Source organism: Oncorhynchus mykiss, chromosome 30 (genome assembly GCF_013265735.2).
Source record: "Oncorhynchus mykiss isolate Arlee chromosome 30, USDA_OmykA_1.1, whole genome shotgun sequence".
Classification (NCBI taxonomy): Eukaryota; Metazoa; Chordata; class Actinopteri; order Salmoniformes; family Salmonidae; genus Oncorhynchus; species Oncorhynchus mykiss.
The window spans coordinates 35,412,651-35,429,067 of NC_050570.1; the positions used below are offsets into that span (position 1 = coordinate 35,412,651).

The 16,417-nt window shown below is 41.9% G+C and overlaps 1 protein-coding gene across 5 annotated transcripts in view; it reads left to right on the forward strand.

Moving 5' to 3' along the window:
- Positions 1–16,417, forward strand: part of LOC110521760 (exocyst complex component 2) — an 86,807-nt gene that overhangs the window by 7,082 nt on the left and 63,308 nt on the right. For all 5 annotated transcript variants that reach the window (XM_036969306.1, XM_036969308.1, XM_036969307.1 and 2 more), the window contains one exon: positions 9,536–9,711. In XM_036969306.1, the coding sequence (XP_036825201.1) occupies positions 9,594–9,711 (118 nt within the window). In that variant the 5' untranslated portion in view covers positions 9,536–9,593. The remainder of the gene's footprint in view (positions 1–9,535; positions 9,712–16,417) is intronic.

The following is a 16,417-nucleotide window of genomic DNA, read 5'->3' on the forward strand; positions in this document are numbered from 1 at the left end:
CTGGGCAGCTTCAATGTGGTGCTCTTCTTCTTCTCACTTTGCTTGGTGAGGTAGATTGCTGCTATAACTTGATGACCCTTCACATACCTAACCATTTCCTTGGCTTTCTTATAGAGTGTATCCATTGTTTTCAGTGCCATGATGTCCTTGAGGAGCAGATTCAATGCATGAGCAGCACAGCCAATGGGTGTGATGTGAGGGTAGGACTCCTGAAATTGTTTTTTTTACATTGGATAAAAGTAGAGACTCAGAGATAGAAAATGGTATATCATACACTACAGTTGAGGAACAATGGGAAAGTAATATCGGTATTGAAATTTGATTAACTTGTAACCGCTCTTTTAAAAAATGGCCCTTGAATGTTTTGGTATACCTACTGGAGAGCTCTTCTTTGTCTACATCCATTCAGCATCCATCACCACCTCTTAAGCCTTAGCCCCACCCATCTCTTTAAGGGTTCACATGTGAGGCCAGGTGTTGAACAAAGTGAGTACGGTATTGTACTGAACAACCAAAGAGTTCAAGACTAAAGCCTGATGTATACTACGTCTATCGACATGTCTGTAGACAGTTTTCGCAGTCACATCATGAACATTCTTTATCCGACATCAAACTTGTCGTTGCGAAAATGTATAAACTCAAAAACGACAGGCTACATGACATGCTATTCTGGGGCACCAGGCTGCTGATAACGGTGTATTTTAACACCCAATAAACCCACCCGTTTAAAAATGTATTTAGTATATGTCAATCCAGCAAACCAGGCAACTAAAAGTTACTTTTCTAAATTATGTTTTGGTTTGTTTCTAGCTTGTTAGATAGCTAGCTGACTACCCGTTTCAAATAATGACCATGTCATAAGCTGACACCTGTCTGAACTTTAGCTAATTTGCATTCATTATTACAGAAAAATAAACTTACAATATTATTATTTACAAGTTAATGGTGAGCTAATTACAGAAAATAGCTTATGGTTGTGTGTGATGAAAGTAGGGCACTCTACCGCAGAATTTTAGAAATTGGATACTGTCTCGTAGGTCTAATGTTATCCTAATATGACTTTGGCGCAGGTCATGTTGTTCTTCACATTCCCGTCTCTGGTAAATACACACTATATCAAATCAAAGTTTGTCAAATGCACAGGATACAGAAGGTGTAAACGGTACAGTGAAATGGTTACTTGCATAGCGGAGTCTTTTGTTTAGACATGTAGCTAGCTAGCTAAACAATGAACCATAATCCCAACTCTTAATGTTACTACCATGCATGAATCTGCTGGTAGCTAAAACTAACCAACTAGGTTCAATGTTAGCTAGCTAGCCAGCTAGCTAGCACAGGATACAGCCAGCTAGCTAGCAAGCATGAGGCTATAACTAGCAATGCAAATAGCTCTGAGATACGAATAATATTCCTACACAGATCATACACGTAACTTTAGCTAGCTAGCTAACAGTACGCTTTAACTTGCAATAAAATTGACTTTCTGACAAAATTAGATATGTATAATAACTGAAAATGTAGCTAGCTAGAATCTCTTACCCGAATACATAGATTAACACTTCTTCCTCTCTGTCATGGATGCCATGGTTGACCTTAGTTTGAAGATGTAACCCAGATACAGCTGTTTTATGCAACAGCTTTTTGTGTGGTCTCTTTTCGACTCCCTCTGTATATTTGCAATCAAACGGCAGAATTTTCTCCGTAGCTGTCATACTCTACTTCCACCAGACATTCCACTGATTTCAAAACTCCAAAAAGTGGAGAGCATCTTTAAAAAAAAAAAAACACGTTAGAAATGATTGCCTACAGAGACTGAGCAGCTTATGTTGTAGACAGAAGTGTGCTACATGGCAGACCAATCCAAACTCATCTCTCAGCATGTCCAGCCCATCCATTATATCAGCCAATCATAGATAGCGGTTCCTTCTTATTTCCGTGGCTAAACTAACTAGGCTCGTAATTTTAAAATTTGTATTTACAGATGGCATACAAGTGTGTTTATTAAGGCACCTGAAAGTTCACATGTTCCAGATGGCATTTCTGCCCCCAAAAAAACATTCAAATGCCTCTCCTGTGAAGTAGTGACGCGCGACATAGGCCTAGTTTCCTGAAACGAGTCACAAATGTGCCAATGTATTAGCCTAGTTCAGTCTTCTGAACTTTAATTGATCACATTCCTTTTCCTTTAATGCACAAATCCGACAGAGTGTAGCCTAACTGATGCTCTCTGTTAAACTATTGGCAGCATTCTCTCTGTCCCCTGCCAGTCTGCAACTGAGAGTCAGTTCAAAACAGTCTGTATGAGTTCTGGTGTGAGTTTGGAGTGAGGAATGGTTTCTTAAATTGCTGGTCTGTCAGATCAGAGATCAGGGCCAGTCATACCAGGGCCATGATGTTTGGCCAGCTCTGTGTATTCAGACTGAGGGTGCTCTTTGATGGAATCTGGTGTTTGTTTAATGTTGGGGGCTGACTGGAGTGTTAGCGTGGGGTACTGGGAGAGGCTTAGTGGTAGCAGCACTGATGGGGTGGCAGTGTGGGGGGCAGACGGATATTTCTGAAAGGGTCCCTTTGTGCCCCTAGCCCAGACCATAACACATAACACACACACACACTCAACCTAACCCCCTCTCACCTGTCAATCACTCCCACATGGGGAGCTGAGAAGAAGAGAACAAGCATAGAGCTCAGACCAGAGCAAAGGTGACCTCTACACTACCCAGTATTTGGCTCAGAATGAGCAGGACAGTTATGTGTGTAACGTGAGCGAGTATCAGGATTTGTTTGTGAAGAGCCCAGTACTGTCTCCAGCAGGGATATCCCCCTGATAGCCAAGGGGATGCCTCTCTGACCCTCCTCCACCCTCTCTAACCGCCCTCTACGCCACAGGTCCATCTCACAGTGACTCATTCCTTCTGTAGCAGGAGGGGGGACTCATGCTGGAAGTTGTAAGTCCGAAAGTTTAGGAACAGATGACCTAAATAAACAACTTTAGGGCTACATTTGGGAGCAGTAAGTACAGTCACCCCCTTTTCGTGTGAATACCCGCCCCCCCTCTATCCAGTGCATTAGCCTAAACAGCAGGGGAAAATCAGCCAAACCCCTAAAACCCACACTGCACCCTGCAGGCTCTCAGAGGGGGGCTAATATGACAGACTGATTATCAGTCACACTGCCTTGGAAGTTGTGGGAACACACGTTTTTGGTGTTCCTTTGGTTCTGGGAATGAAGCCATAAGTTTCCTGACCGGTAAAACTGAATGTTCTTTAAACGTTATGACAACGGAAATGAAAATTTGCCTGTTCTGGAAGCCTACATTTTTTTGGTTGCAGGGAGGTTCTGAGAATGTTTTACTGGGATTCCCTGAAAGTTTTCCAGGGAGGCATTATTAACATTTTGAGAACGGAATCAAGCAATCATTAAGATCAAGTGTGGCAAATTAGTGGGTGCGGCCAACACACCTGAACACACTTAAAGATGGAAGATAGATGGAGTTTTGTTGACGCTGAGAATGGAATGTATGTTTTTTTAAATAACATTCTTAGAATGTCCTTTGAACGTTACTCATTTTTTTTCTTGTGGTTTTTATGGAAAGTTTTCTTAATGTTCTAAAAACATGACTTTAAATAGATATTCCCACAGAAGAATGCTGTTTCTTAACGTTCTCAGAACAATTTGAGAACATTACTTTAAATAGAACCTTGAGGAAACCTGTAGGAAATGTTATGCTGAAATTCCAATAAAGAAACATATGGTTCTCAGAACATTGTGCTGTCTGTGTAGCTTCCATATGCCTCTTTCTGAAACAGAACAGTGTCCTGGCATTGTGAGTGTGGGGTATATATTGTTTAAAGTGTGCTGTAGTAAATGTCCTAGGGCCTAGGCTTATATGATTTTCATCTGTTATAGTATAAATATACAGCATACTTCCTATGAAGCAATCCATTCCTCATATTCAGCCCATTCTACAGCTGTGTTTAAAATGGCACCCAACTCCCTATAGGCTAATGCACAACTATAGGGCTCTGGTCAAAATATATTAGGAATAGGGTGCCATTTGGAACGCAAGGCTACAGTCTTGCCTAGCCAGAGAGCTCCTTTCTCCCTGAGCTTGTTAGCTCTGGTCCTATTGCTCAGTCCTAGGCTCTGGGGTGACAGAGTTACCAAATAGAGGAGGGGCAGTCACTTTGTTTATAAGTCCCTCTCCAAGTAAAATAAACCTGCCATTTTAGCCCAATTAGAACGTAAGCAGGAAGGGAGGAAGCGAGGGAGAAAGGGAGGGGGAGAATGCTTAAGCACTAGTCATGTGGCCAATGAGTAGGCAGATGTTTGATAAACAACACAGGATTTAACAACAAGAATGATCAGAAGAAACTGACCGAGAGTGCCATTTACCGTACCAGTCAAAAGTTTGGACACACCTACTCATTTAAGGGTTTTTCTTTATTTTTACCATTGTCTACATTGTAGAATAATAGTGAAGACATCAACACTTTGAAATAACACATATAGAATCATGTAGTAACCCAAAAAATGTTAAACAAATCAAAATATATTTTATATTCTTCAATGTAGCCACCCTTTGCCTTGGTGACAGCTTTGCACACTCTTAGCATTCTCTCAACCAGCGTCACCTGGAATGCTTTTTCAACAGTCTTGAAGGAGTTCCCACATGCTGAGCACTTGTTGGTTGCTTTTCCATCACCCTGCGGTCCAACTCTTCCCAAACCAACTCAATTGTTTTAGGTCGGGTGATTGTGGAGGCCAGGTGATCTGATGCAGCACTCGAATAGCCCTTACACAGCCTGGAGGTGTGTTGGGTCATTGTTCTGTTGGAAAAACAATTGGTAATCCCACTAAGCACAAACCAGATGGGATGGTGTATCACTGCAGAACACTGTGGTAGCCATGCTGGTTAAGTGTGCCTTGAATTCTAAATAAATCACAGACTGTGTCACCAGCTAAGCACCCCCACTCCATCACACCACCACCTCCATGCTTCACGGTGGGAACCACACATGCGGAGATCATCCGTTCACCTACTCTGGGTCTCACAAAGACTCGGCGGTTGAAACCAAAAATCTCAAATTTGGATTTATTAGACTGACTGACATATTTCCACTGGTCTAATGTCCATTGCTCGTGTGTCTAGGTCCAAGCAAGCCTCTTCTTCTTATCGGTGTCCTTTTTAGTAGTAGTTTATTTGCAGCAATTCGACCATGAAGGCCTGATTCATGCGGTCTCTTCTGAGCAGTTGATGTTGAGATGTGTCTGTTACTTGACGTTTTTGAAGCATTTATTTGGGCTGCAATCCGATGTGCAGTTAACTCTAATGAACGTATCCTCTGCAGCAGAGGTAACTCTGGGTCTTCCTTTCCTGTGGCGGTCCTCATGAGAGCCAGTTTCATCATAGCTCTTGATGGTTTTTGCGACTGCACTTAAACGTTCAATTTTCTTGAAATGTTCCGCGTTGACCTTCATGTCTTAAAGTAATGATGGACTGTCGTTTCTCTTTGCTTATTTGAGCTGTTCTTGCCAAAATATGGACTTGGTATCTTACTAAATAGGGCTATTTTCTGTATACCACCCCTACCTTGTCACAAAACAACTGATTGGCTCAAACGCGTTAAGAAGGAAAGAAATTCCACGTTAACTTTTAACAAGGCACACCTGTTAATTTAAATGCATTCCAGGTGACTACCTCGTGAATCTGGTTGAGAGAATGCCAAGTGTGCAAAGCTGTTTATAAAGGCAAACTGTGGCTACTTTGAAAAATCTCAAATATAAAATATATTTTGATTTGTTTAACACTTTTGGTTACTATGTTATTCCATATGTGTTATTTCATAGTTTTGATGTCTTCACTATTATTTTGCAATGTAGAAAATAGTAAAGAAACTGTTGTATGAGTAGGTGTGTCCAAACATTTGACTGGTACTGTATATGACTTTAAGTGAACTGTTAAAACTGTGCTGTGTACTTGGGAAGCCTACCTTGGCTTCTAGGTGATTCTCATTGTAGGCTGCTGCCACAAGTCAAAATAGGGTCCTGTAATGCCCCCTAGAGCATTTTTGTCAAATAAATAAACAGTCATGTAAATTCTAATTATATATACAAAAGTATGTCACCCCTTCAAATTAGTGGATTCAGCTATTTCAGCCACACTCGTTGCTGACAGGTGTATAAAATCGAGCACACAGCTATGCAATTTCAATAGACATTGGCAGTAGAAAGGCCTTACTGAAGAGCTCAGTGACTTTCAAGTTGGCGTCATCATAGGATGTCACCTTTCCAGCAAGTCAGTTCGTCAAATTTCTTCCCTGCTAGAGCTGCACCGGTCAACTGTAAGTGCTGCTATTGTGAAGTGGAAACGTCTAGGAGCAACAATGTCTCAGCTGCGAAATGGTATGCCATACAAGCTCACAGAACGGGACTGCCCAGTGCTCAAGCCCGTAGCATGTAGAAGTCGTCTATTCTCGTTTGCAACACTCACTACCGAGTTCCGAACTGCCTCTGGAAGCAACGTCAGCACAATAACTGTTTGTCTGTAGCTTCAGGAAATGGGTTTCCATGGCCGAGCTGCCGCACACAAGCCTAAGATCACCATGTGCAATGCCAAGCGTCTGCTGGAGTGGTGTAAATCTCGCCGCCATTGGACTCTGAAGCAGTGGAAACACGTTCTCTGGAGTGATGAATCGCGCTTCACCATCTGGCAGTCCGACGGACAAATCTGGATTTGGCAGATGCCAGGAGAACACTTCCTGCCCCAATACAAAGTGCCGTATGTAAAGTTTGGTGGAGGAGGAATAATGGTCTGGGGACGTTTTTCATGGTTCGGACTCAGACCCCTTACTTCCAGTGACGGGTGTGTGTGTATTACAGAGCGGAGGGGTTTGGGCTGTGTTCCCATGTCCATGCATGGCCCCCAGAGTAAAGTAAACACAGCAGCTCTTTTCTCATCCCAGCCGTCAACAGGCTCTCCCCAGGCCCGAGCCAGAGACCACACACCCAGACCACACATATGTATATATATACACACACACACACACACACACACACACACACACACACTACCCAGACCTCTCCGCAGCACATATCCCTCCACATGCTCTCTCGCATACACACAGACCACACAGCGCCAGCTCGGCCCCTCGCACGCAACCGAGCAGAGCTGTCATTCTGCCCAGCCTCGTGTGTGTGTGTCTTCGCATGTATTCCTAAGACAGGGATAGAATCACTCCTGTTGAGGTAACACAACAGTCATGTTGTGCAGTTATGCAGAAGAAGACACACATTCCCCCTCCACTCTGACTCCCACCCTAAACATATGGGCTAGATGAATGACAGATAAGGGGCTTGTTTAAGGCTTGTTAACCTCTTATCTTCTCCATGTCAGATGCCCCTGCTCCTAGATTTCCTCTGACAAGCACAAGACAGCAGGGGTTATGCTACTTAAGTTACATCCCCTTTGAGTCAAGGGTGTGTGCCTAGTCCCCTCCTGGACTCAGTGTTCACCCATGACTGCGTGGCCGCGCATGACCCCCAACACCCTCATCAAGTTTGCTGACGACACTGACGACCTAGGTCTGATCACGGACTACGATGAGGCAGCCTATAGCAAGGTCAGAGACCTGGCAGTGTGGATCAGGGCAACAGCATCTCCTTCAATGTCAGCAAGACAAAGGACTACATTGATGGGGCTGTAGATGACTGGGTTGACAGAGCTTGAATAAAAACATTTTTTTTACAATCCAGGTGTGCAAAGCTCTTAGACTTAACCAGAAAGACTTGCAGCTGCCAAAGGTGATTCTAGCGTGTATTGACTCAGGGGTGAGTACTTATGTACTGTACAATAAATTAGATATTTCTGTACTTCCTTTTCAATAAATTTGCTACAATTTCTAAAAATGTGTTTGCACTAAGTCGTTATGGCAGGGTTTCCAAACTCGGTCCTCTGGACCACAAGGGGTGCACATTTTTTAAAACGTTTTTTTTAATGCCCTATCACTACACCGATGATTAAAATAATCAACTAATCATCAGGGTTTGATCATTTGAATTAGCTGTGTAGTGTTAGGGCAAAAACGTAAATGTGCACCTCTTGGGGCCCCGAAGATCGAGTTTGGGAAACAATGCATTATGGGGTAACGTGTGTAGATGGGTGAGAGAAAAAAAATTCAGGCTTTAAAACAGCAACGTGGAATAAGTCAAGGAAAGACGCTGCTTTTTAGAGTATTGCTCTGTCTTTGCTCCCTCCCTAACCTCAACCTCGTCGGTCAATAATCAATGAAATGCTCCGAAGGATTGGCTACTTAGATTTTTGCTATTTTTTTTGTACCCAAAAAGCTTTAACATGGGGACACGGATATGTGATCCACTACATTAACTTTCTGAAGGCACTTCAATTACCTCGTACCCCTGCACATTGACTTGGTACTTGTACTTCCTGTATACAGCCATGTTATTCTTACTCATTATTGTTATTCGTATTCACTGTGTATTTATTCCTTGTCACTATTTATATAATTTTTTTCCGTATTTGTTTTTCATCTTCAACTCTGCATTGTTGGAAAAGTACACGTGAGCATTTCACTATTTGTCTACACCTGTTTTTTACGAAGCATGTGACAAATATTCCTATTCTTTATTTGAGTTAACAGACCCCCGTCTCTTTACGCAACAAGCTCTTAACTAAACGTGTATAGAAAGATTTGTTCAACAAGCCTACACGTATGCTCTGAGATGATGTTGCCACGAATCTGCTGCGTCACCCCTGGTTGCTTGTCTGCTCTGTTCCGTGTGAATTCCTGCCTTGTTTGTGGGGAACGTGTTTTGGATTTAGTGTTTGCAAAGCAGTTAGGTTTTCAACCGGACCTGGCAGCAATTTATTGCCACACGTGTTAGCGAAAAATATAAAAAACCCTCATACTGGCTTTTTTTTTTGTTGATATTCTCACATCCATTCATAACACATCTATCCTGTTTTCCTCCTTTTTGATAGGCTAATAGTTGCACATTTCTTCCAGAATTTTAACTGGCCTGTGTCATTTCTCTTCCACATTGGCATATCATCTACGCAGGTGATTGGTGTTTTACTGTCTATGTTCTCCCCCATTATTACATACACATTACACGTACCTCCTCTAGGTATTAGGCTAGGCCTAGCTATACAGTCTCATACACACATTGAGTAGGTTATGTGGAATCGATGAGGGCGAGCACGTTTATTTATTATTCTCTCCGAGGTTTACATTCTTCCTTTCCTCCCCCTTTTTTCTCCCTCTGTCTGGTCTCAGACTCGGAGCTCCTACCAGCACCTTCATGTCCTCCTGTCTGTGTAGAAGTTGTAGCCTTCCTACTTAAACTCTTAGACACCTTTTTTAAGATGTATTAAATATCTTATAATAATACATTTTATAAAGACATGAAAAAGTAATAATGCATTGTAACTGTACATTACAACTGTCTCTCTCTCCTCATCTCCATGTTAATAGCCATTATTGTCCTCTCCTCCCGCTGCCCCTTGGCATGTTCACAGGTTGCTGACTGATTCTTCCTGTGTTCCTGCACACGCGTGACGATCAGCGTGACCTACCATGTCTCGTGTCCGCCAGCCCCCGCTGGTCACGGGCATCTCGCCCAACGAGGGCACCTCATGGACCAAGGTCACCATCCGAGGAGAGAACCTGGGCACGGGTCCCGCTGACCTCGTTGGTACGACACACACATGTATACATGAAAGCACAAACTTGCACAGACACTTAGTGTGTCTATCAAGCTGTATATGCCACAATCAGCAAATCCGCTATATGCGCAGGGGCTAGGTGCGGATAGGAGAAAATCTTTGAAGGTCATTTCATTGAAGAATGGAGGGGGTGGGGTGAGAAGTGAGGACCAGGTGGAACTATAGTTAGTATCTATATTCTATAGGGTGGGTGTGTCCACTGCACTTCACCTCTGGCCTTAATATTGCTCCAGTAGATTGGAGGAGTGAGGTGAAAATGTTTTGGCTCTCGTAGCAAAAACAAAAAGTAACATCCTATCTTTGGGTACATTTTGGTTTCAAATTTAACGACGATGGAGAACCAGATGACTTGGACTAACATGTTTGCAGACACCAATAAATGTCTCAAAATACAACACTGCCCCTTTAAGACAAAAATAAAAACCCTCTTTACCTGACTCGCTTTTCAAAGCAATTTCAAGGAAATGTACATGTTTTGTGCTCTTGTAGGAAGCAATCAATCCCCTATTGCTGACTACAAATTATCTATAACTGGGCTAATGACTCACTAAATAGCAAAGAACATGAACAAAATGTGCCCACGTGGCTACATGCAGCTCTTGCTTTGATCTCAAAACAAGCGCATCTACTCACGACCACAGCTGTAAACACAGTCCAGTTCAAAGTAAATGGCACATATCCATATATGGCAATGATCTATTTGAATATAAGCCTACTGCAGCTCTGATTGGTTATGCCACACCAGTCTGTGTTGAGTCTTGTGCAATAGAATCCTACTCCGATGCGTTCTGCCTACAACAAAATCTCTTGCATAGTTTGTTTTTGTTTCTGTATGTTGCATTGAAAGTGGCTAATATTGCGTTGATTCAATCACAATTGCCACAATAAAGGGTAACATTGATAGTGTTAACTAACAGGTACGCTGCATGGCAGTCTCGGGCTGCTGCGCGCAGCTTAGAGGGAACATTGGTCAAATTTAAATATGAGTGCCTGACAGTGAAACCCGCTGATAAGAAACAACCTACATGCCGGAATCCCACACAGCCAACAACCTGTCCAAAGCCCTGTGTTCGGGATGGCTAGACTGGGCCCTTGATGAAAATAAACTGTTGTATCACCACACGGGACAACATTGTGGCTGCAGTGAGGCAACTAAACTGGCTCTGGCTAAATTGCTTTGGCCACAATCTCCATCTCATCGTCACCAAAGGCGTGAACAGCAAAAGCGCACACACAGGCAGGGCTCGAGGCCTATGTGGAACCCTGGTGGGCACTTTTTTGCAGATCTGGCAAAAAAAAGAGGGCCCTACTGAAGGCTGAGACGGAGCTGAACCTCCCAAATCACAGCCTCATTCTGGTGAGAAATTAGCCTATTCAATGTTTGAAGAATACGATATGCCAGGGATGGGCAACTGGCGGGTCCCACTTTTGAAGGCCCTAGGAAAACACACAAAATAAATATATATATATATTTTTTTTTTGATGTCTGAAGTTCACATACACCTTAGCCAATTACATTTAAACTCAGTTTTTCACAATTCCTGACATTTAATTCTAGTAAAAATTCCCTGTCTTAGGTCAGTTAGGATCACCACTTTATTTTAAAAATGTGAAATGTCAGAATAATAGCAGATAATTATTTATTTAAGCTTTTATTTCTTTCATCACATTCCCAGTGGGTCAGAAGTTTACATACACTCATTTGGTAGCATTGCCTTTAAATTGTTTAACTTGGGTCAAACGTTTCAGGTAGCCTTCCATAAGCTTCCCACAATAAGTTGGGTGAATTTTGGCCAATTCCTCCTGCCAGATCTGGTGTAACTGAGTCAGGTTTGTAGGCCTCCTTGCTCGCACACACTTTTTCATTTCTGCCCACACATTTTCTATAGAATTGAGGTCAGGGCTTTGTGATGGCCACTCCAATACCTTGACTTTGTTGTCCTTAAGCCATTTTGTCACAACTTTGTTATGGCGGTTTTTGAGCAGTGGCTTCTTCCTTGCTGAGCAGCCTTTCAGGTTATGTCAATATAGGACTTGTTTTACTGTGGATATAGATACTTTTGTACCTGTTTCCTCCAGCATCTTCGCAAGGTCCTTTGCTGTTGTTCTGGGATTGATTTGCACTTTTTGCACCACAGTACGTTAACTTCTAGGAGACAGAACGCGCGTTATGATGGCTGCGTGATCCCATGGTATTTAGACTTGCGTACTATTGTTTGTACAGATGAACGTGGTACCTTAATTAAGACATTTGGAAGTTGCTCCCAAGGATGAACCTGACTTGTGGAGGTCTACAAATGTTTTTCTGAGGTCTTGGCTGATTTTCTTTTGATTTTCCCATGATGTCAAGCAAAGAGGCTCCGAGTTTGAAGGTAGTCCTTAAAATATGTCCACAGGTACACCTCCAATAGGCTAATTGACATCATTTGAGTCAATGAGAAGCTTCTATAGCCATGACATTTTCTGGAATTTTCCAAGCTGCTTAAAGGCACATTCAAGTTAGCATATGTAAACTTCTGACCCACTGGAATTATGATACAGTGAATTATAAGTGAAATAATCTGTCTGTAAACAATTGTTGGAAAAATGACTTGTGTCATGCACAAAGTAGATGTCCTAACCGACTTTCCAAAACTATAGTTTGTTAACAAGAAATGTGTGCACTGGTTTTAATGACTCCAACCTAAGTGTATGTAAACCTCCGACCTTAAATTTTGTGTGTGTATGTATATATATATCTATATATTATTTTTTCACCTTTTATTTAACCAGGTAGGCCAGTTGAGAACAAGTTCTCATTTACAACTGCGACCTGGCCAAGATAAAGCAAAGCAGTGCGACACAAACAACATCAGAGTTACACATCGAATAAACAAACGTACAGTCAATATCACAAAATAAAAAATGTCTATGTACAGTGTGTACAAATGGCGTGAGGAGGTAAGGCAATAAATAGGCCATAGTAGCGAAGTAATTCCAATTTAGCAAATTAACACGAGTGATAGATGTGCAGATGATGATGTGCAAGTGGACATACTGGTGTGCAAAAAAGTAAATAAAAGCAATATGGAAATGAGGTAGGTAGATTGGATGGGCTATTTTCAGATGGGCTGTGTACAGCTGCAGCGATCGGTTAGTTGCTCAAATAGCTGATGTTTTAAGTTAGTGAGGGAGATACAAGTCGATTTTTGCAATTCGTTCCAGTCATTGGCAGCAGAGAACTGGAAGGAAAGATGGCTAAAGGAGGTGTTGGCTTTGGGGATGACCAGTGAGATAAACCTGAGTGACCTTTATATTTTTATATATATATATATATATATATATATATATATATATAAAATATACTGTATTTTTGAGTGACTTATCTATTTCGGTGATTTATATATATATTTCAGTGACTTAATTGTTTATTCTTTTTTAAATGTTTTACTCAGTCTGGGTCTGAACTTACTGTTCCAAGTAAGAATATTAGAATACACATATAGAATTTTTATATATTTTTAATTGAACCTTTATTTAACTAGGCAAGTCTGTTAAGAACAAATTTTTATTTACAATGACGGCCTACACCGGCCAAACCCGGACAACCTGGGACAATTGTGCACCTCCCTATGGGACTCCCAATCACGGTCGGTTGTGATACAGCCTGGATTCGAACCAGATTGGAACCAGGGTGTCTAGTGACGCCTCAGGCACTGAGATGCAGTGCCTTAGACCGCTGCGCCACTCGGGAGCCACTGATAGCCACTCAATTAACCCAGCCTGGTGCCCCTGTTTGATATTTTTAGTCAGTGTCACTCATATATTATATTAAAATCTGCAACCAGCAAATGTTCCTCTCCGTCCAATGGCAAAATGTGTGGAATTGCAGCAAACCTGCTTTAAACTACATATTTTTTAAATGTCTCTGCGCTGTCAAGAAGGGGGCTGCTAAAATGTTTTGTTCGCAATGTGATGGGGGGGGGGGGGGGTTGCCATGTGAGTACGCAGACGCACGAGCATCTGTGGCCCCTCGTGAATTCAGATTTTGTGTCCCCCACCCCAGCAAATTTGCCAATCCCAGAGCTATGCTATATTCAATTATTGTTCACGTAGAATTATGTTATTCAGGTGCACTGAATACATTTTTTTTCTCAGAACATAAGCTAATTTTATTGTGAAATTACTATTGGCTTATAGTAATGCAACATTGAATCATTCAATGTTGTTGGGGGGTGGGGGGGGGGGTGTTGTCATTTATAGCAAACGGCGACAGCTTGTAAATTGCAAACTATGCATATTGACATTTGTTTGTTTTATCCTGCCAATCAAATGTTTTCTTCCAAGGCATTGTTTAACTAGGTGGGGAACCTAACCAAAAATGGTAGAGCGGGTTTTGGCGGAAGCACCAGCCATTGAACGAGTCCTGGTCTCGGATCGTAAACATAATCGCCTCATCCTAAAATGGCAGGATAAAGACCTCTTGCCATCTGTCCAAGCAGCACTGAAACCTGTGGCTGACTTCACTGATGTCCTCTCGGTTGAGAGTTAGTGGAGCCTGTGTTCCAGTTACTTGGGGGAGATCTGCTCATGCCGGCCTCCCCAACGACACCGGCCTGACACAAAGCCTCAATAGGGAGATGTCCAGAAGATGTTCTCGAGGACAAGTACAGCCTACCGGAAATAAAATGGCTTTATCCTCGTCTTCCCTCCTCGACCCAAGATACAAAGGGCATGATTTGAACGAGATGACAGATGCACTCTTCAAAGAGATTGTGGAAGCAGGGGGTGCCGGAGCCGGGGTGTCGGTGCAATTGCTGCTATTGCAACTGAGGGAGATGATGACTCGAATGATGGTGCGAGTGCGCCACCATCTGCCAAGAAAAGGAATTTAGGGGATCTCCTCCAGAAGCGAGGAGTTCAAAACACTGCCCCTGTTCCCCTCAGAGTCCGTGCAGACACCGAACCTACTAACAACCTGCAGGAACAGCCTGACCCAACAAATAATCCCCTGACCTGGTGGTGAGACAACCAGACTCGCTATCCATTGATGTCGAAGCTGGCACGCAGATGCGTGTGTATTTGAGCCAAGGAACACCGCATCAGAGCGAATGTTCAGCACTGTGGGGATACATTTGTTAACCCTGTCCGCTTGTGCCTCAAGCCGGACAAAGTCAATATGCATAGTTTGCATTTTACAAGCTGTCGCCGTTTGCTATAAAATAGCAAAACATTTTATTCTATATTTATTTAATTATTTTTGTTTTATTATGGCCCTATAGATATACTGTTAATATTTGCTCTTACCTATTTATGTTGCTGTTGTTAGTGGTAATTTATCGTATAAGCGCTAGCCTATGGCACTTTAGTAGAGAAAGTTTGTGTAGACTTTCTATAAAACAATGCAGGTTTTTATTGATTTATGTTAAATAAATATCTGTTAAAAAAGGTTGGGTGTCTGTGTCTGACAATTAATGAATTATTCAAGAGCAAGACAGTTAGGCCCATATCCGCTAGTGTGGTGCTGATAACTGTGCACATATGACACGCCGACCATGACACCTGAAATTCCATGACCAGCACTAACACACACACACACACACACACACACACACACACACACACTGTTATTTAGATTTGACTTTCAACAGTCAAATCACTTCCTAGAATGTTTTGTCTCCCACTTTCCTGTAATGGTAATCTCAAAATGAGCCAGTGTGTGAATTCATTGGTGCGGTTGTTTTTGATGCATTCAATTATTCTGTTTGTGATGTGAATGTTTTCACTGGCACTGATGACATTTGTTTGTGTGTGTGTGTGTGTGTGTGTGTGTGTGTGTGTGAGAGAGAGTGTGTTAGACTGTGTACAGTAGAGTTCATGCCGTTATGACCCGTCCGCAGTTGGACTCCGTAACTAATTTACCCAGAGCCAGGCTAGAGCCTTACTAGCCTACAGTCTACCACAGAACTCTCTGGACCAGTCAGCGATGGTCAGGCTCTGCTTACATTACACGGACTGTTTGTTGCTGTTGATCAAATTGAATGGGTTTTCATGACTTCATGAAGTGGAAAACACATTTTTATGAATCTAGATTAGATGAAATTACTTTTTTGTTTCGTTTAACCCGAATGCATTTAAAACACCCAAGATAATCAACATTGGTTAAGTGAAAAAATAATGACTAACATTTTAGAATGTCATTTAACTAACTGATTTTATATGCTGAAGAAAATGATTGGATATCTGAATCATATTGAATTGGATGCCTTTGGCAGAGATTTTTCTGCCATTGTAATCCTTGGGCAGGCCACCTAAGCATGTAAAAAAATAGAATAATATTGTTTTAAATACATTTTCGGCATGGAAAAACTTCAACACCTGAAACCAGATATAAACTATGTATGAAAGATAATAGACCTATATATTTCTTTAGTCTTTGAGAACTAACAATCACCAAAATAAAAGTTAGGGAGTATGAAATTCCAAAAGCAATGAATTTAGCAGTATTGATTTTGTTATGTTTGTGCGTAAGAACACAGATTTAGCCATGGAAAAATGCATAGTTGCATAAAATTAGCCTTAAAACTGCAAAATGTTGTCTCAGCTCTATGGTAAAATGTGTAGAATTGCAGGAAATTAGCTTTAAAATGAAAAATGGATCTCAGCTCCATGGAGAACATGTTTGAATTGCAAGAA